The 20,820-nt window shown below is 33.2% G+C and overlaps 1 protein-coding gene and 1 non-coding gene across 4 annotated transcripts; both read right to left on the reverse strand.

Annotated features, from left to right (window-relative positions):
* Positions 1–1,815: 1,815 nt before the first annotated feature.
* LOC11419399 (uncharacterized) lies at positions 1,816–3,868 on the reverse strand. Its single transcript, XR_005645462.1, has 4 exons — positions 3,489–3,868; positions 2,733–2,843; positions 2,517–2,645; positions 1,816–2,187 (listed from the first exon to the last, which is right to left on the reverse strand). It is a non-coding gene; the product is annotated as an uncharacterized protein (transcript).
* A 4,604-nt stretch (positions 3,869–8,472) lies between these two features.
* On the reverse strand, positions 8,473–10,315 carry LOC120575812 (glycine-rich cell wall structural protein-like). 3 transcript variants are annotated; one of them, XM_039832387.1, is made up of 4 exons: positions 10,127–10,315; positions 9,762–10,034; positions 9,216–9,620; positions 8,473–9,164 (listed from the first exon to the last, which is right to left on the reverse strand). In XM_039832387.1, exons 1-4 carry the CDS (start codon positions 10,257–10,259, stop codon positions 8,539–8,541), a joined length of 1,437 nt encoding a protein of 478 aa, XP_039688321.1. In that variant the 5' UTR covers positions 10,260–10,315; the 3' UTR covers positions 8,473–8,538. The 3 variants fall into 3 exon arrangements, with proteins under 3 accessions (XP_039688321.1, XP_039688320.1, XP_039688322.1); XM_039832386.1 differs by having other exon boundaries at positions 8,473–9,620; XM_039832388.1 differs by having other exon boundaries at positions 8,473–9,416; positions 9,780–10,034; positions 10,127–10,314.
* Between the last annotated feature and the right edge of the window lie 10,505 nt (positions 10,316–20,820).

Genomic DNA, 20,820 nt, shown 5'->3' on the forward strand with positions numbered 1-20,820 from the left:
ATGAGCAACACGCGCCTATATAAGGGTGGACATGCTTCACCCTCAAGGGACAATTCACTTTTCACAGCACTTTCCACGCACTCTTTCTCAGTTCCATTATTGACTTGAGCGTCGAAGTGCTAACGTGTCTGTAGGCACCTTTCTTTCCACCGCGAAGACTCAACACCAGCCTACCGGAAGCCGTTACCGTCAAACCGGAGCATTATCTGCAACCGTTGCCACTCATCCGTTCTCACCGGACATATCAGTTAAAAAACTGTTTTTTGTATAGATTAAACAATAGTATCTAAAATGAGCCACAAAGTATCTAAAAAACACAAAAAATAATAAATATGAGTAAATACTCGTATATTTTCCTAGACATATTTGTTTCTACTAGTATGGACCCGTGCCAAGCACATTTAGAATTTCGTCATATTTGAGGGAGAAAATGCTCTGATGTATCAAGTGTCAGTTAAAGTTCAATATTGAATAAAAAAGTGGAGGTTGAACAATAAATAAATTAATAAAACTCATATTTAAGTCTTCAATTTGTCTATGAAGATGTGGAATCATTCTCACTTGTGTGGTTTTCTTTTTGCGATGTGTCGAATCACATCAATGTTGACTCCTCTATAAGGCCCGACGATGATATCATATCCCGGTTCAACATTGTGTGTGTGTGGTGGTGGGGGTGGGGAGGACACAGAGTCTCTTAATGGAGAGATATTAATGTGTCAATTGTGAGTTAAAATTCGACATTGGATGCAAGAGTATATGTTGAGAAACATATGAGGAAGATTATCCATATAACTAATGCTTTAGGACTTTGGGTGAAGAAGTGATGTCGATCTCACTTGTGTTGTTGCTCTTTGACTAATATGATGATACAATCCAATGTAGGTTCCCATAGAAGTTGCAACATTATAATGTTTTGTTTTGTTAGTTTTTGGGTGTCATTTGTTAAATTTTTTATCTTAAATTTTAGCTTTAGGATTGCTTTTATTGATTTCATAATGATATCAATGACAATGACAAATTTCAAGAATATTATTCAGTTGTTTTCTTGTCTAGATCCATTAAATCATAAGTCTTGAAGATATATTGTCTTCATCATATTATAAAGTGAGATATATGAGTCTTAATCTCTAGTAAGTTGTTTTAAATTTATAAATACTTAATTTATGTGTGTATTAAAGCTCATTGATTCCATCATAGATGGAATGATAGCGAAAGGGGGAAATGCTAAATACAGAGAAGGACATTTCCATTATTTTGTTATGGTTATGAAGATAATGTACTAGTAGAAACTACCCCTTACAAGAGTGAGATCCTTAGAAATGAGAAGTCTAGGTTAATTAATTATTATTCTATTCATCTTTATAACGAACATTTGCTGGTTTAAGGTTTTTCCTTGTATCTTGATTGAAGTCTCCCCCCAAAAGTTTTTTTTCTTTCTTTCTATTTTTGTTGTTGTAAGTGATGTGTATGTATTTTAAACCAATATTCATGGACTTCTAGTGACTCCTTAACTTTTTGTTATGATTTACTTCTCAACATTGTTTTTGCAATTTCTAAGATCAATTTTTTCAATAAAAAAAATCAATCCTTTCTTTAGTTTACCTTCTGATTTATGAAAGTTGATCTTTTAGGATGATTTGGTTCTTGGGATGATATTAAAGTCTCTTTAATCATGAACTTAGGAAATCAAACTTTGTTGTTTCTACTCATCTTATCAATTCAATAAAATTTTACTTGGCACTGTATAGTGAGCTTAAGCATTGAGCGCACCAAAGAGGAATTTTGCAATTGTATTGGATATGTAATTGTATTTAAAACCATTCATGGATATGTACTAACACTAAATATTTAGGATGATTTACCTCATGATATTAAGGAAACTTTCCAATATTCCGCACAAAAACGAAACCGAACAGCAGAACCGCAAAATGGGACAAACACGTCCCCAAAACAAATACACCAGAAGGCTATATAACACACTCATAAAGCAAAAAAAAAAAAAAAACAGAGCTCCCAAGCAAAGAGCAGCAGCAAATGCGCTGCACTGCTCCACCAGAAACATCAAAACAGAAAATTATACTCTAGGAAAAATGAAGAGCTTTGACTCGATCATTGTCCTGTAGCGTTCTGCTTCAAGGAAGCGATAACTACGCATAAACTTTTCACTCTGATAAGAGTCATGCTTTCCTGAAAGGGTAAACAATATAACAAGTCTTAGTTCAATTACTATTACATAATATTCATCTACAATATGCACAGAAAATGAGATATTAATGAGTACTAGTGCGCAGAAAAATGGTGATAATCCCGTTTTGTCACAAGTATTATCATCACGAAAATGAATGTCGACCAAAAGACTGTAATCCATAATTCCCTCGGTTTCCAAAAAAGCGCAATCCCTCTCAATTTGTCTCGAGAATTATACCAAAGAAATTTTAATTTAACATATATATTTGATAATTCATCGCTAAGTAGCAGCACAAAAAATGTTAACCAGAACAAAACTAGCAACTTACGTGATGAGATCGAGGTCCTTGTGGGTGGTAGTTTCATCAATCTCTTCTTCAGTCTTATCCCTTCAAGTCAAATCGTCCATGGATTGGATATTCTGAGCAGAAAACATTGCCCATCATGATGAAGCGGGTCTGATTTTCAATAACAACAAACTATCAGTTCCTGCAACTCACAGACTAACCCCTTAAAATAGCAATAATTTATCATCAAAGGCATACCTTCTGGCCTCCAATTGGTTTGACATGATGTACCACATAGAATTTTTTCACAAGCGAATTCTCGTAATGAGAAACATGTTCGTAATAACTTCGAAGCATCCGGAGAAGTGCCTATAGTCACAAAAGTTAGCTGTCAATACAGATGTACATTATACCAGTTTGAACGAACACGGAAAAATGTTTTCAATTTAACAACCAAAAACAAACCTTGACTTCGGATTTTTTGACTGTCTTAATCATAAATCTGTCATCTTGGGTCAAGTGGAAGAAAATTCCACTTTTGCCAGGAGATTAAAGCTCCCTGAGGGAAGCATTTCCACAAATAGCTAACATGTAATCCACCGGAAATGGCTTCCTCAATTGTAAAAGAACTTTAAAAAAAAAAGACTTAAATTATACTTAGGAAAAAGAACTGACCTAAACTAGAGTACATAATTTGAAACAAATTACAGTATATATTTGGATTACACAATCTTCATTTTATGTTAACATGTCAAATATTAATCCTTAATCCATAATTACACATTTCAGTGAAAATTTGATTCAATTGAGACTAACGCCCAATTCAATGGCAATGGTATAACTAATCTTCAATTAATTTGAATCCCTTGTATTCAATGAGTCGAAGTCAATTGAGACTCAATGACAAAGGTATAACTAACTGCATAATTTATGAATTTGGATCCATAATCTTAGATGAATCGAATTTAATTCTCACAAAAACACTAATTAACTGAAGCAAACGCGAAAAACTACCTTTGAAAATCTGGGCGACATCCATGAAATTGGAAGACGACGAAAATCCCTAATCTTAAATGAGATCCATGATGTCCGAAGATGGATACCAATAACACAGTTAAATGAATAGGAAGATTGAGGTCGAAATTTGAGGACGATGAGTTGAGGTCGAAAAATCACTAACACAGATCAGTACTTTAAATGAATACCAAGAATACCGTTATTTGAGATTGGAAGATGAATATGAGTTAGTGATTTTTCGTTCGGCATATGAATTGGATAGATATGAAGAACACGAACGAAAGAAACACGAAGGAAACTGAATTTTTACTTTTGTGTGAATTCATGTTTGTATGAAGAAGGACGAGGAAGAAGGAGACGAGGAAAGATGGAGACGAGAAAAGAGGAAAGTGAAATTGTAATTTAAAAATGGTTAAAGAGTTTCTACATAATTAATAAATAAAATAAGTTAATAAATCAAAGTAATTAAAGTTTTCTACGAGGACTAATTTGTAATAAGGAAAAGTTTAGACTTACAATTGTCCACGAGCAGTACATTAACTACATGGCATCAACAGCTATCCTATTGGCTAAACAAAATAACTTTTCCAAAAAAGTTAGTTTGACTGCACCGTAGAAGTGCTCTCTCACTAAATATTTGTTCGTAATATCATATAATAAGCTTTGTTTACTTGTAGTCTTGTACAATATCATCATGTAACGGCTCATTTTTGCATGGTTTGTTTGAAGCCTAGTATTTTGTATAATGTTGGTCCCCAATGAGTCATAAATATATTATTTTCTTATGTGGCAAATGAGTTTACAAATCTTGTTTTCGTTATGTTCAAAGTGGTTATCATCTACAATTAAAAAACAGAAACTCAACTAATACAGTTGCACGCTATCCTAAAATGAAGAAAGCATCTAATTCATGTAGCTGAGGCTGAGGGCTTTAAAAAATTGAATTTTTACAAATTTAAAATGTATAATCTGTCTTGAAGCTAAATTTCGATCACTTGAATCTCGCAGATGATGTGCACGAGACCCTGTTGTGGATATGATATGATGAGAAGTGCTGCTAAAAAGTGTCATAGAACTATAGTTTATCCACACAAAAGAAAGACTTGATGCGGTAGAATCGGACCAGCTGACTAATGTACAACCTCAAAAAGTCCCAAATGAAAACTTGAGTAAAAGTACAACAATTTCAGGACTGATTTAGCAAATAAATTGTTTAGAAGCTCGATTGTATAATCATGTATAATGCAAGGAAATATACTAATATACCATTACCAAAGCAGCATGCTTTATCAAGGCTGTGCTTGTTTCGAAGAGCAGCACCTACAGAGATTCCAGTTTACAAGCTTCAAGATTGCAATGTAGACGATAAGGGATGAATTATCATCTCTAGCTAATCCTTGTGCAGTTATGGTTTGGCCTTTGAATCTTGTGTTTTAGAAAACAAATTGGCATGACTTCTCTAAAAAAAGTTCTAGAATATAAAATAAAAAAGACTAAAAATGATATCAATGCAAACTTGCGTATAAAAAAAAAAAAGACTAAAGATCATAAATGAATCTTGTGGATCATACACCAATAGATTCAGAGTCACCAGGTAAAAGCATTAACCTCCACATATCATACCCACATCCAACAATCAACTGAAGAAACATGAATATGATGTAGTGAATAATGACGAATATAAACTCAACATATTTACATGCTAGTAGTTTTCAATTTTTTGTCTCCTTTGACATTCTCAAACATTAATTTTATGATCAAATTCGAAGAATGGGTCCAGCGAAGCCTTATTGAATAGAATTGAATTGTAGGATTTGTTTGAATAGAATTGAATTTCTCACAAATCTCACTTTTTTGCACTCTTAATGATGTGCAATTTGTTTTATAATACACAATCTTCAAAGGCCAAACCATGACTACAACAACGATTATCTCACACATGAGTTGCTTCGTTGCAACCTTGACGCATGGAAACCAGAACCCCTAGGTGAATATTACTTATTTTGTGATGGCCTAGTAGTTGCTCTATTAAAGCTTTATGACCTTCAAAAAGTATGTCGCTTTGATTTAATAGTGCATTTCCTTGCATTTTACGCAAATGCACAATTTATGGAACCCCTGAAATCCACCTGAAGATCTCGCTAATCTCTTCCCCCATTTTACGCAAATGCAAATGCACAATTTGTGTATGTAATCAAATTTTCAAACTTCTTTTCAAAATACTAATTTGCAAAATAACAAAGGGTTATCCAATTATTTTTCTAAACTGAATTTGTGTCAATTCTTTGTTTCTTTTTTTTTTATTTTTAAAATTTAGGATTTATACACGAATAATAGGCTTTTCTTTTGCCTCTTATTTCTTGAATTTGGGATCTTGCATATGTGTTTGTGAGTTTTAGGAGATGTTTGTTACTTCCTATACAAGTGAAATGTAATTTGAAGGAAATTATGCTTAATCTCCTGAAGTATTGTTTCATGAGTAAACACAAATCGGGTAACAAAGGGAAAAACGCTGAAAACAACTATCTTTTGCCAGCTCTCTTGATTCTAAAAAATGCGTGAAAGGATGGAAAAGAACAGGGGTGGCAATTTGATCCACCAAATACATATTGATCCAATCCAGCAAGAACAAAATTTATTCAATCCATCCACTAAAACAAAATTATTTTTAATGGATTGGATTGGATTATTTTTAAAAAAATTAGTGAATTGTATGAATTAATGGACTTTGTTGATCCATCCATTTCCTTCCTAATTCATATCCATCCGAACCATCCATTGGACTACCCGTAGGAAGGAAGATCGACTTCCTTATCTATCTCATTGCAAAGTCTTCAATCCAAAAACTATGTTTCATTAGTTGCACGTTTGTGTCGAGTCGGAACGTGCTGAGTCTCCGAGTTTCACTCGGTTCAAGGATGAGATCTATTTTCCTTCCTCCTAAATTGCATTGCTACAAAGATCAAATTCCAAAGCCTGCAACATATAAATCAGTTCTTCAATTTTGACTGATTTTCTTATCATTTTCAATTTAACTTTGTGGAATAAAATTTCGTAGAATGGGTTGTGAAATGGAATATTGGATTTTATGCTGCTTTGAATTGGAGCTTGACCTGGTGTTGTTTTGTACAAAGAAATGTTTGAAGTGGAGACTGCAAACGGTTACGTCAGAAAGAAAATATAATTGCTTTTTAGATAGAGACCCACTCATGAAATCTGCCAACCGATCCTGTATCGTGCCAAAGGGGAAACCTAATGGTGACGGGGCTTTCGTGAAATTGCAATAGTGATATATAGCTATGCTCGTAAACTGGATTCCCCTAAGGGAACTAAATTATGTTTGTTTAGGTGAATTAAGTTCACAAAAGGGAAACCTGAATTGTATAGATTACTATATGTGAACTCAACACTCGTTAGATGCATGATCTAATTGATCTTTGATAAACTTTAATATCAACCACTTATAAAATCAGCTTGGAAAGTGAGATCTAGCTTATGCTCTCACACCTTATCTCTTCTAATGTGAAATTCTTAATAATAAAATTTCGACGTTGTTCCAACTAGTTATTCTGATGTTCTCCAGCTAATGCTTCTCAGAATTTCTGTTTTTTCTGAGCATGTTCATGGATGAAAACAACTCAAATTCTTGTAAGAAGATTATGGTTGAACCATAATTAATATTTATCTCACAAGAGAATCAATGATGATTTTGCAAAACCTCACAGTTATTCCATTAGTGGCCGGTGAGTTGGATCATCCTATTGCTGTAAGGAATGCTAGAAAGCCAATGCACAAAAAAGCTTGGCATCCATTATCTCACTATGTTTCTCTTGCAAATAAATTGTCTCCTCACAAATTTTTTGTCATATTGTTTTTGAAGCATTGTCTAAAAGCGAATAGAGGCAGGCTAGGAAAGATGAAATGAATGCATAAAGGAACATACACAAGGTTATGCACAGAAAGATACACTCAAATTTATGTAGACTATATTTTCATAATTTTACTAGCATTAGCTACTCATTTCAACAGATAACTACTGCACTATGACATAAAAAAAATGCAATATTTCATGGTGATCTACATGAGGAAATGTATATGATTATTTTTCATCAAGACATATTCATAATAAATACTTTTAACTCATCAAGACAACACATCACAAGCACCCAAGAACTCTTTAACATACTTTGCATTTGCAAATTCAAAAAGGAAATAAATAACTATTATTTCTAAAAGTTTTTTTCCTCCTATTGTTATCATTTCCCTTGTTTATTTTCAATTATGTAAAAACCATTCCATTGTTACTGGGAGTTACTCTTATGTTTTCAGTTAATTCATAGCACTCCTCTTCCATATAAATATATAAGTGCAGTATCTTCAATTTTGAAATAAGAAATGTCTTTTCATTTGTTTTCTAAGGTGACATTGGTCGTCTAAATGAAGTTGCACAATATAAGTAACATAATACATAAATTAAATGATGAAACTCTGAAACTACATCATGTTATTGATTTTGTAACAAAGTTTCAATAGAATCCAACATCCACCTTTTCCTTTATGTAATCAAATTTCCAAACTCCTTTTCAAAATACCACTTTGCAAAATAACAAAGGGTTATCCAATTATTTTAATAAACTGAACTTGTGTCAATTCTTTGTTTCTTTTTTAAATCAGAAACTTGGAGCCAATTAATTAATGATACTTCATTTTTGCAAAATTGTACATTTTGATTCTGTTTGGAAATAAAATGATAAAAGTGATATATTATTCAAACGCTTCTTAGTTAGTCTTTGAACATTGTTTAAATTTAAATTAAGGTACTTTCAATATCATATCTCTAATTAAAATATGCAATGAGTCATGGAAATATGCTAATATGATTATTTTAAACATCTCCATTCTTTTCATTCATAATTTATGTGCTACACATTAGCAAGAGACCATATAATACTCATGACAAACATTTAAGGATAAAAGAAACTTGAAGAATATAGATATACTCTTTCTATATCTGCCACAAAATACAAAGGTCTCATATAACATTGTTTTAATAACCTCCACCGCCTCCGTCGCCTCCACCACCTCCACTTGATCCTCCTCCTCCGCTTCCACCACTTCCTCCACCACCGTATCCTCCTCCTCCGCTTCCACCACCACCAGAACCTCCTTCACCACCACCTCCTCCACTTCCACCACCGCTTCCTCCACCACCAGAACTTCCTCCTCCACTAGAACCTCCCCCACTACCACTGCCTTCTCCACCACCACCTCCGCTTCCACCACCTGCTCCACCTCCACTTCCTCCACCACCATAACCTCCTCCTCCGCTACCACTCCCTTCACCACCACCTGATCCACTTCCGCCGCCAGAACTACCTCCTCCACTTCCACCACCATAATCTCCTCCGCTTCCACCACCACCTGAACCACCGCTTCCTCCACCACCATGGCCTCCTCCTCCGCTTCCACCACCACCGTAACCTCCTCCTCCGCTTCCACCGCCACCACCTCCCCCACCACCATGATCTCCACTTCCACTCCCTCCTCCACCATGGCCTCCTCCTCCACTTCCACCACTACCACCATGACCTCCTCCACCACCATGGCCACCATGACCTCCCCCTCCACTGCCTCCACCACCATGACCTCCTTTACCACCATGGCCACCATGACCTCCTCCTCCGCTTCCACCACTACCACCTCCACTTCCTCCACCACCATAACCTCCTCCTCCGCTTCCACCACTTCCTCCACCACCATGACCTCCTCCTCCACTTCCACTTCCTCCACCACCATGACCTCCACCGCTTCCACCGCTACCACCTCCACCAGAACCTCCTCCACTTCCTCCACCACCATAACCTCCTCCTCCGCTTCCACCACCTCCACTTCCACCGCCACCATGACCTCCTCCGCTGCCACCACCTCCTCCGCTTCCACCACCTCCTCCACTTCCACCGCCATCGTGACCTCCTCCTCCACTTCCACCGCCACCGTGACCTCCTCCTCCACTTCCTCCACTGCCACCACTTCCGCTTCCTCCACCACCATAATCACCTCCGCCGCTTCCACCACTTCCTCCACCACCTTGCCCTCCTCCTTCGCTTCCACCTCCCCCACCTGAACTTCCTCCACCGCCACCTCCTCCTCCACTACCACCTCCACCACCACTTCCGCTTCCTCCACCACCATAATCACCTCCGCCGCTTCCACCACTTCCTCCACCACCTTGCCCTCCTCCTCCGCTTCCACCTCCCCCACCTGAACTTCCACCACCGCCATGATCACCTCCTCCGCTTCCACCACTACCCCCACCTCCTTCGCTTCCTCCACCACCTCCACTTCCACCACTACCGCCTCCACCAGAACCTCCACTTCCTCCACCATAATCACCTCCTCCACCTCCTTCTCCACCCCCACTACCTCCTCCTTGGCCGCCACCTCCACCACTACCACCAGATCCACCACCATAACCTCCGCCTCCCTTTCCTTTACACTTTCCACCATGAAGTGGCTCTAAGGTCATTTTCCTTCCACTTAAAACTGCATAATATTTCACAATTAACTTAAATAACCATCATTCACATTATATATCAATCGGATTAAAATAATACACATAAAGAGATCAAAGTTACCATATTCTTGCTTGTCACACTCCATAAGCTCTTCATCCTTTCTGCTTGGTGGTGGATCTTCATAAGCCGTCACTGCAGATATGAGAACCACACCAGACAGAAGTATCAGCAAAACAAAAGGTTTGAAATTCATCTTTGTTAATTAGTTAACAGTACTTGAGAAAAGGATGAGAGAAAATGCTCTAACAACACCCATATTTATAGTGCATGAAGAGCATCATCAAATTAAATGCTATAAGTAAGGTGGACCTACTCATTAACACTAATTTTTGTCTCCTTATCATATTTTCACGTTATTAATTGTTTTCATTTCAATTTCAACCATATTAATTTTAAGTCAGTTTCATATTCCAGATTATCTGCCACTACCAAGTGTGAACTATTGGAAGTTTTTCTCTATTTTTCATACAGATATAAGCCACATTTTCATGTTGGTGTGCCACCTTGAAGTTGAATACGTGTGTTCATGAACTAAAGAAAACTCAATTACCATAATTTCTATGCAAAATTCATTTAATGTTATTGAAGAAGAAATGAAAGAGGACACATAAAAAAGGGATCACAGTTAAGAGTGATGACATTGAAGGTAATGGGAGTTCAAAGGAATCCCTGAAATTGACGAAACTTGCTTTAGAAGGTAAACTAATTGGGGTCACACAGTTGACTAGGTCGTTGTCAATGTCTTTTTTTAGTTTAATTTCATCAAATTGGGACCACGTTATAAATATTTTGATAATCACATTTATAAATATATATGAGTATACATCTCAAGACTATGCTTGATTTGATAATTTAATTTAATTCATTAGTACCACTAAATTAGTTACTTCCTTCCAAAAAAAAATAAAAAAATAGTTACTGTCAGGTTTAAGTTTTGCAGTTTTTTAAATCAAGTTTAAAAGAAGTTTATTTTTTATTTTTTAAGGAAAAAGAAGTTTGGTTGTTGAACAATTTAATAAACGGATTACAAATACGAGTAAAAGTTATGACAAGATTAGACTTTGTTAATTGTTCATTCAGTGGTTCATATTGATTGACGGTATACTTTTTAAGATATAGATCATAGAACTCCAACTATTCATCATGGTACATTGACATATCTACCTACCAACACAAAATTCATTGTATCAATCGACTTTTAATCTGGAGCAAAATAGTTGATTGATTCGATGTCGTATGACCGAATAGTTGAATATGAATGTAAACCTAACCCTATAACATCTACACATGTCTCACACTTTGTAAATCAAATAATCACTTTCTGAATGCACGTCGAAAATAATTGTGTCAACCACTCTTATGTAATTTGTAGCGATCAGAGTTCGAATTTCGAATGATCCATTTTTCCATACTTAAATTGTGTGAACCTGGTCACTCGACTACTTGACAAATGACAAAGCTAAGGCATCACATGACAAATTGAGACATCACAAATATGTCGACGCTTCTTGGTTGTCACCGATCATTTACAACACTCTAGAATTATTATTAAATAAACATGAAAGATATAAATAGTACTTTATGGATGATGAGAATTTTTAACAAGTGTACTAAACTTGTTATCAAATTTTAATCAGGGGTTGCATTTGGCAATGGTTGAGTTGGTGCATTAAAGAGAAAAAAATATTTGGTCATACATGATTCCTCTCTCTTTCAAAGGTAACTAGGTTTCATTCCTACAATTCTCTAAATAAAATAAAATTTTCAAGACATTTGATCATAGTAGTTAGTTCCACAATGAACTTGCCATCCTTTTACGATGAAGGGCTTGCACTTAAGAAGTGTTTGGGAACTAGCATTTCAAATAAAAAGACCTAGTTAAATAAAAAGGGCTTAACAAAATGTAACCAAAAAAAAAAAAAAAGGGCTTACCATCCTTTTTCTTTTACCAATTTAAATAAAAATAAATAAAGTGAAATGTTAAAAAATATATTCTTTTTTTAACATTTTTCTTGTTAAAAATATATTCTTTAAAAAATATCAAAATAAAAAGATATGATAATAAAGTGAAATGTTAAAAACACCTCAATTGAATTAATATATAACATTAATCATTTTTTGTCAAAAAAAAAACATTTATCATTTTAAAGATGAAAAATACTCAAATAAATTGAATGTTTGTGTTTTTTTATTGTAAGTTAGATATAGTAGTTAAAAACGCTTACAAATAAAATTTATAAAAAAAAATTAAACACATATATACTTTTATGTCATTTTATATCTATGAGTCACTTTAAAAGCTAATTATATCAAACATTTTGATTTCAATCAGCTATAAGCTTCAGTTATCAGTATTAAGCAATAACCAAACTTTTCAACTATTTGCTATTTTATCAGTTATAAATTAGCTTAATTCGTTCAATGTTATTGAAAAACAAATGAAAGAGGACACATAAAAAAGGGATCACAGTTAAGAGTGATGACATTGACGGTAGGTAATGGGAGTTCAAGGAATCCTTAAGAAGGAAAAAAAATAATAATATGGGGTCACAAAGTTGACTAGGTCGGTGGCAATGTCTTAAGATTATGCTTGATGTTAACGCACTACCACTATCTTGATCAATTCATTTAATAATTCAAGTTAATTCATTAGTACCACTTAATTAGTTACTACATTCCCAAAAAAGAAATTGTTACTATAAAAATAAAAAAGTTACTATATCTTTATGACTTTTTATAAATATGTTGTCATTTTCACATTTATTAAAAAAAATATTATTAGTGTAGTCTCGTAAGTATAACTCGATTGGTATCTATCAATGACATATTTGTAAGGATCGGGATTATAATCCTGAATTTCCAATTTTTTAAACTTAAAATGTGTGAATTTAGTGACTAAGTACTTGACTAAGAAAAATTACAGTGTACTATTCTTTATTGGAAAGACATCAGAACTATGCCGACACATTTTGGTTTACCATTTTCATCACTATAGAATTTTTATTATTAAATAAAAACAATATAAAAACAGCTCTTGGAGGATGAGGTAAAAACTCAAGCAAGAATAACCAGGGTACTCAACATCTTCGTTAAAAACCTTCTCAAGAAAACTCAAAGGAAAAGAACTTAAGGACGAGAAAACGAGTGCAAAGTAGAACCCATCAACACAGAGACGGTCCTGTGCAAGTGCAACAAGATCCTTGACACAAGGCCACAAACTTAAAGGACCCCAAAATTTGAAAAAAAGAAAAAACAGTACATTGTCCATAGGTAAATAATGCCATTCTGTCTGTAGTTAAAAGTCTGGATCTCAACAGTTTTGCTGTCAATTATACATTGTCCATAGGTAAATGCCTATTTGTCTGTCGGTAAAAGTCATGTTTGAATCTTTTCTCGTATTTTTAACTACAACATAGATGTTTGTCACTCTAGGTGATATTAGATTTTTTTAATACTTTTTAAATGAAAATTGTCAACATTACAACAAGACCTTCGAATTGTGGACGACGGCCCTACATCTACACAAGGAAAAGAGAGCCCTTGAAAATAACCAACATCAACAAATTTTGAATTCAGTTAACTTTAATATATAACTATTAAAAGGCTTTATAATGCATGTTCGAGTATAATCAACCCATGTTGTTGAAGTCCAATAGATGAAATTGTGTCTGCACTGTATTTTCCCTCCTTAAATATGAAAAAAATGTAAAACCTCATGTTTTCTAAATCATATCATACAATTCAATCATGTGTTTCTTAAATATCAAACAACAATATATTTGAGAAGATTATACAGCATAGCTCCAAAACAACGAGCCAACTCCCAAACAAAAATTGAAAGCAACACTAATCAAACACTTAAAATTCAAGAAGACCTAAGCTCAAGTTGATCAGTAATGCAGCCAATAAATTAACTCCAAACTGAGAAGTCCAGTGCATAAACAGATAATAGAACTCTGAAGCATGGGTACTTCAAACATGGAGAAGTACCGGTACGTACCGGGTACGCGTATGATACTTGTAATGTACATACCGAACCATACCCATTTTTACTTAGTTGATTTGTTATAGTTGATGCAGAAAAAATATACAGGTGGTGGAAAAATAACCAAAATTATTTTGCCTTTTTATTGTATTTCAATTCTCTCTCTTGCTTTTGATTAAAATTGTGGACGAGGTTACTCAAAAAACTAAATCTCTAGTTAAGCACATGATTAAAATACTAACAGTATTATACTATTTTTATTAAATTGATTTTTTTCCAAGCATGTTTTTACAACAACAATGGTTGTAATTCACTTGATTTTTTTTTGATGTTTTATGACATCGTACCCATACCTTCATTTTTTAAAGTTTTTTGTATTACGTACAGGTACCCGTACCTCTACCTATGCATCATAGAATTTCAACATACAAAGAGATGATTACCATGAACGGTGACGATATGAAGATTCACGACAATTGCCACATAAAGCCTTCGGTGCTCAAGATATGTGAAATGAACCGAGTCTAATGCGGCAAACACTCCAAGAAAATAACATAGTCAACACAAATTCTTAAAAGAAAAAAATTGAAATTGAGAGCACTTATTTAGAAACTCAAGTAAAATTAATTGTCTTGAATCATTATCCCTAAATCATAAACCCTAAAATTTGGGGAAAAAGTGTGAAAACAAGGTCGAACCAATTTTGCGAACATAATCGTCGCTATCACCGAGACTCACAAAACATAATTGGAGCGAGAATCACAAAAGATAGACGTAATCGCATAAACAAGAACAGACGTAACAAGAAATTGAAACTGAATTCGGATCCAATTTTGAACAAATGTATGAAAATGAAATTGAAAATCAAGAGTGAATCGAAAGCAAAGGTGAAAGGAAAACACAAACCTGAAGCCCTAAAAATTGAGAAAAAGACACAAAAAAAACTATGATAAAACGGAATCTCAAAACATGATTAAAAAAGAGAGTCCGCTGATGATGAATACGGATTTAAAAACAAAATTGATCGCTCAAATTTAAGGGGAAAATGACAATAACGAGTTCTAACAGAATCGAACAAAGAATTGCCACAATTAATGGACAAGAATCTTATGCTTTAGAGATTTAAACGAAGAAGAAGATGTAAGAATTCGATCTGGATCTCACAAAATTGAAAATGAATGAACAATTAGATTAATCGATGCAAACGTAAATTATGTGATTAGAGAAACACAATTGAACAAAGAAAAAGAAAACAAGAAAGTGAACTCGAATTTGAGTGAGAAAATATATGAAATCAAAGGAAAGTGATTTTAGAAATGGACTAGAAAATGAAGACAAGAAAATTAGATTTTCTTTAGAAGATGCAGCGGAAAATATTCTTCAAGGTGGCTGTTAGCCCAGCTTTAATCTTGATGAACAAGCTAAGCTAGGGTTTTTCTTAAGGTTTTGATTTTATTGGGTTTGAGAGAATAGAAAGACTAGATGAATGGTGAGAATAGAAATGTAAAAGAAGTGATTTCATTGATTATTGAAATACACATGAGAAGAGCTTATATATGGTTTTGTTAAGTTGCTTGAAAGACAAGTAATCTATCAAACCCTAACAACCTTATGCTTGAATCTAGTAAATTTGTAACAAACTAAAATAACTAGATTTCTAATGTGATTAACCTAACAAACTTGATTAGATCACTAACTAACTTGAATTACCAACTATAACAATATCAACCATGCTCTAATACCTTGTTAAGAAACATGGTATCCATGAAACTAGAGAGAAAAAAACTTACAAAGCTGTTGTATTTATGGTAGTTGAAATGATAGAAAAATGAAAGAGAGGTACAAATGAGTCAACTTTGTGACTTCTATAGTATCTAAACTAGTACCCTAACCAACTATATTCTCTAACTAACATTAACGAACAATTGAACTAAAATATTGGTTATCATTATTCTCAACAGAATAAAAAGGATCATGTTATATTGCTGTTTACTCGTGATTGGTCTCAGGAAAGTCAACCAAATTCAAAACACAAATAAATGTTCAATTAGTGCAACTGTGGGAGTTTGAACAAGTTAATAGATAGACTCACGTTTGTTAGGATGGTTTTTCAAATATGTCTTTGAAATGAGTTTGAAATTTCCTAGCTGCAATATCGATATTCTATAAATGCTCTAGAGCATCACCAAGGCAAAAGATATGATTCTATTTTATTTACATATTCTAATAATATAATTCACATTCATTCTCATTTTTTATGGCTATTCTATGTATCACAGGATAATCATTTTGATTCTTCCTTCTGTTTTCTTAGCCTATAGTATTCTCACAATAGTGTTTTATACAAATATAGTTTCTGGCTATTCTAATGAGTATAATTTTGATTCTTCCCTATGATTACCTAATATAGAACGATAAAGTGGTTAATAAAAGAGACTGAAATCTGATACTAATTGAAGATAGTAAAAACACAAAAAAGGAAGAGTTTGAATTGTGTTGACAATTTTTTATAACTTGTTTATGGTTTTATTTTCGAATATAGTTTCTACTTTTTATAATTGTTGCTACATCTAATCCTCCCTTTACAGAGAGATTTCCTCATTTTCGTCAAGGAATTAATCCATTCAAATATTAAGTATTATTTGCTCTGGCTCTCTTGAAACTGTGAATATTCAAAGTTTGTATCTCTAGAAATTTGTATTGGTGTTTCCTTTTTTCTCTGGCTTCTTTGTTGTTCTTTTGCGGTTGAACTTGTATGTTATATACTGATTCAAATAAAATATGTATGAAAGATCTTTTTTTGTCCAATAATAAGAACATACTTGAATTTTACAATTTGTTAAAACTTTTTTGCCAATAATTCTTGAGGGCCTTTTAGAAGCCACAAATCTTTTTAAAGTTGACCACAAATCAGTTTTTTTTTTTTTTTTTTTTTTTTTTTTTTTTTTTTTTGTGGTGGTTAACTATCAATTTTTAGTAAATTTCAACCTCAAAACTTGAATTAGTTTCAGATATCGTTTCAAAATTTCCCTTGCATATTAAGACTACCATGTAACTTTTTCGTAGACCTGCCATCACGCTAATTAAACATCGCCGTAAAATAACAAAAAAAAAAAAAAAGATGCAAGAAATGGAATAGATGGAAGAACGAGAAGATTGTGGTAGAGATTGAGACAGAGTCTAGACAACCTACATTTCCCTTATGAAAAAAAGTGTGCGAAAATGTTTCCCTTTGAGGCGTCCTATCTTTCATTTGATTTCACCCAAAAAGTAGCCATTTCGTAAGAAAATGAGGAGTTTTCGTTTGTGTCGAATTGGGAGTAATTTTCTGAATATTATTTAAAAAAAATGTAATTTGAGTATGATCATTAAAGTGTTAAAGTATATAAGTATGCAATAATGGGCTTAATTAACGAGCTAAATAAACACCCCAAGTTAGTGAATGAAAATCTATCATGTCCATATTGCAAGTAAGTTTGTTAAATCTTTTACTTGGTGTAAGTCATTGGTTAACACATTTGTCAACGATCTATGATCATTTTTTTTTTGTCTTAGAAAGAAGTGGTAATCCACTAAAATTAAACTCACAAACAACTGTGAGGTCCTAGGTTCGAATTCGGATCACGACGTCCGGCCTTACAATTTTGACATTTGTCAGTTGAGCTATAATTATTAGTGAATGAAATAGAGTATGCAATATTTAATGGGCTTAATCATCGATCTACGGTTCAGATTCTCTTTTATCACTGATTTATAGTCACAAAACAGCTTCATGAAGTCTTCACACTTTATATTTAAATTATCTAGAATAAGTTTTTCATACATAGTAGCTCACATGTTCCTAGTGTCGTAGCTCTAAATTCTTCCTCGACATTTGATCAAGAAATTACACTTTCCTTCTTACTCCCTCCAAACAAAAAGATGCTCGCACAAGAAGATATAATATCCTGCGGTAGATCTTCTATCACTCATTGAACCTTCATAATTAGAATCAATGTAAGCCTCCATAAGTAGCCATTCACCTCTTTCACAAGAGTCATCTCTCTTAAAAAAAAATAAAAAAAAAAAAGCACTAAGGGAACACTTATTTAGTTGTTGTATAAGAAATAAACAGGTGAACAAACCGCCATATTTATCTCTCATACTTCCGCATATTTATTTCTTCACAAATAAAATAATTCAATATTATTTTGTGGGGCTAATTATAACACTTAGTTTTTGATGGTAAAAAATTAAAATTACTCAACAAATGTCAATCGAATAAAGGAGTAATTGGGGGCAGTTGCCCCCGATATCATGTACTTCCATCCATTCATGCGTCCAAAACCCTTACTACTTTCTCCTTCAACGGCCCCAATATAGTACCTTCCACATATTTCAAAATTTTTATAAAGTTTTCACATACAGTTTTAAACAAAGAAAGATAATCAACATATGCTTCCTCTTATCCAGACTTCATTATAGCTTCTCATCCATGCATTATATCTTTGACAGTTTCACAATCAACAACCAATGTATAGTTATACAAATACTTATCTTTAGCCAAGCATTTCACGGAAAAAAAAAATTATAAAAAATTGGATGTATAATTTTGGATCCAAACTGAATTTCATTTTTGCGGTGTGTTCATGTTTCACGATAAAGTTTTTTTATTTCTTATACGTCGCATATTTAAGTCTTCACTTTATTCATTCTACACATAGGACGAAATTAGTAAAATCTATCATAAAATTTGTTATAACTTGTTGTATTACTTTTTAATCATATTCTGAAATCAAGAAACCGCAAAGTTTTGCACAAGCTTATGCCATAACTTATTTTTTGGTGAACTTGGTGATGGCGACTTTTTCCCTTATATTTCTTTTTCTGGGGTTCGTGTTTTATACACACTTTATGGTTTAATCCATTGGTTGATTTTTTATACACATTGTATGATTTATTTCTTTCTATTTTCCTTATAGTTTACCCAATTTGAGTCTATCCAATTTAATATAACTCAAACTGACAAAACAAGTATCACTTATTTTCACTTTTCTACAATCTTGATTACTCTTGCTTCAAGATTCACTTATTTTCACTTTTCTACAAGGAATTCAACTTGAAAAAACAATATCTGCATTTCTTACTTGAAAATTGTGTTGTACAATTGACTAAAATGTTAGTTTGTTAATTCAAGTTAGAATAAGTGATTAGTGACTTAATCAATTTGTTTGCTTAAGATCACATAGTAATCAAGTTAATTTTTAGTTGGTTACAAGTTTCTTACGTTTTTGCTTGTTTGTAGCATAAAGTAGTTAGGGCTAAGTGATTACTTGTTCGTTAAGCTACCTAACATTTACCATGTATATAAGTTTTTGCAAGTGTGATTCACCAATTACTGAATCCACAATTTCATAAACTCTATTCTCTTCATTCTTCTATTCTTCTTATTCCTCTCAATTCCAATTAAATCAAAACCCTAGAAAACCCTAACTTTTTCAACAAGCTTTGTGAGCTGCGCTAACAAAATTGACTTGATTATTGATTTGCAGTCTTTAATTTTATTTCTTTGTTGTGATTTAGCTCCTCTTTTCTATATTGTTGCAGCTGGTGCCTCAAATTTTGTTTGAGGATACTAACTGTTGAAACAAAGCCTGGGAAGTTGACATTAAAAATAAATATTGAATGTATAACAATTCCCTATTTTCACGAAGAACACATTTTTCTTATAAAACGATCGCATTTTGTGATTGAGATAGGTTTTGATGTTAAACTTGTATTCACTCTGTTCCCATTTTGATTATGAAATTCTTATAAGATACACAGGTTTAAATAGATGGATTCCATAGCCCTATTTATTTACATCAAGTATCTATTGAGCCATGCAGTATACGTTCAAGTTCAAGCTACTGTTGACAATATTTTTTGCTAACTTTTTTTTTTAAAATTGAGTAGTCTTTTGTAATTTTCATACCAGAAATTATCGTTATGCAATATTTGTGATTTGTTATCATGACCTTACATAAAATGTCATTACAAATGTTTAGTTACTTCAGTTATTTAAACAGGAAACACAAAAACAGTGTGCAATTTTTTTTCAGGTAACACATTGTCGATGATTAAATTTTTACCTATCATATATTTATGATTAATTTGCGTATTTATGCAATAGTTTATCATATTAGAATAAAAGAATTTGCTCAAAAAAAAATTAGTATAAAAGAATATACTTGAAGCAAAATTTTGTTGCGCCGTGCGGGTATTTCAACTAGGACGTTGCATTTGCAAATTCAAACAAAGAAAACCTAAATAGCAAATATTTCTAAAAGTTATCTATGTTTCCCTGGCTAGATAGAATGTTTTTCCTCTTGAAATAGGTTCATTAGTTATCCTTTCCCTTGTAATATGGAATTCTCCCTCTGTTTTCAGTTAATTCCATTTCTTGTATGAAATCAAATTTTCAAACTCAACTAATTTTCAAAAGTCAAGTTTGCAAAATAACTTCTTTCTTTTTTTAAAATTTTTATGTATACATCCTTGAAAATATGAACAATCACTTTTGAAACGGAAATATGTAGATAAAAAAGTTTTCTCGAATCAAATACACCCTTAATTAGTTCTGGATTCGGTATCCTTTAGGCTTTGATTTTGTGTGCATCAGTTTCAACTTGCTTTAATCCATGCATTGTACTATTTGAGTTTTACATCCAATTATTTATTCAATGTTATAAATTTTTGAACAAGATAAATTTGCATGGAGAATAGACTATAGATTTCCAAACAACAGAAG

Source organism: Medicago truncatula, chromosome 3 (genome assembly GCF_003473485.1).
Source record: "Medicago truncatula cultivar Jemalong A17 chromosome 3, MtrunA17r5.0-ANR, whole genome shotgun sequence".
Lineage (NCBI taxonomy): Eukaryota > Viridiplantae > Streptophyta > Magnoliopsida > Fabales > Fabaceae > Medicago > Medicago truncatula.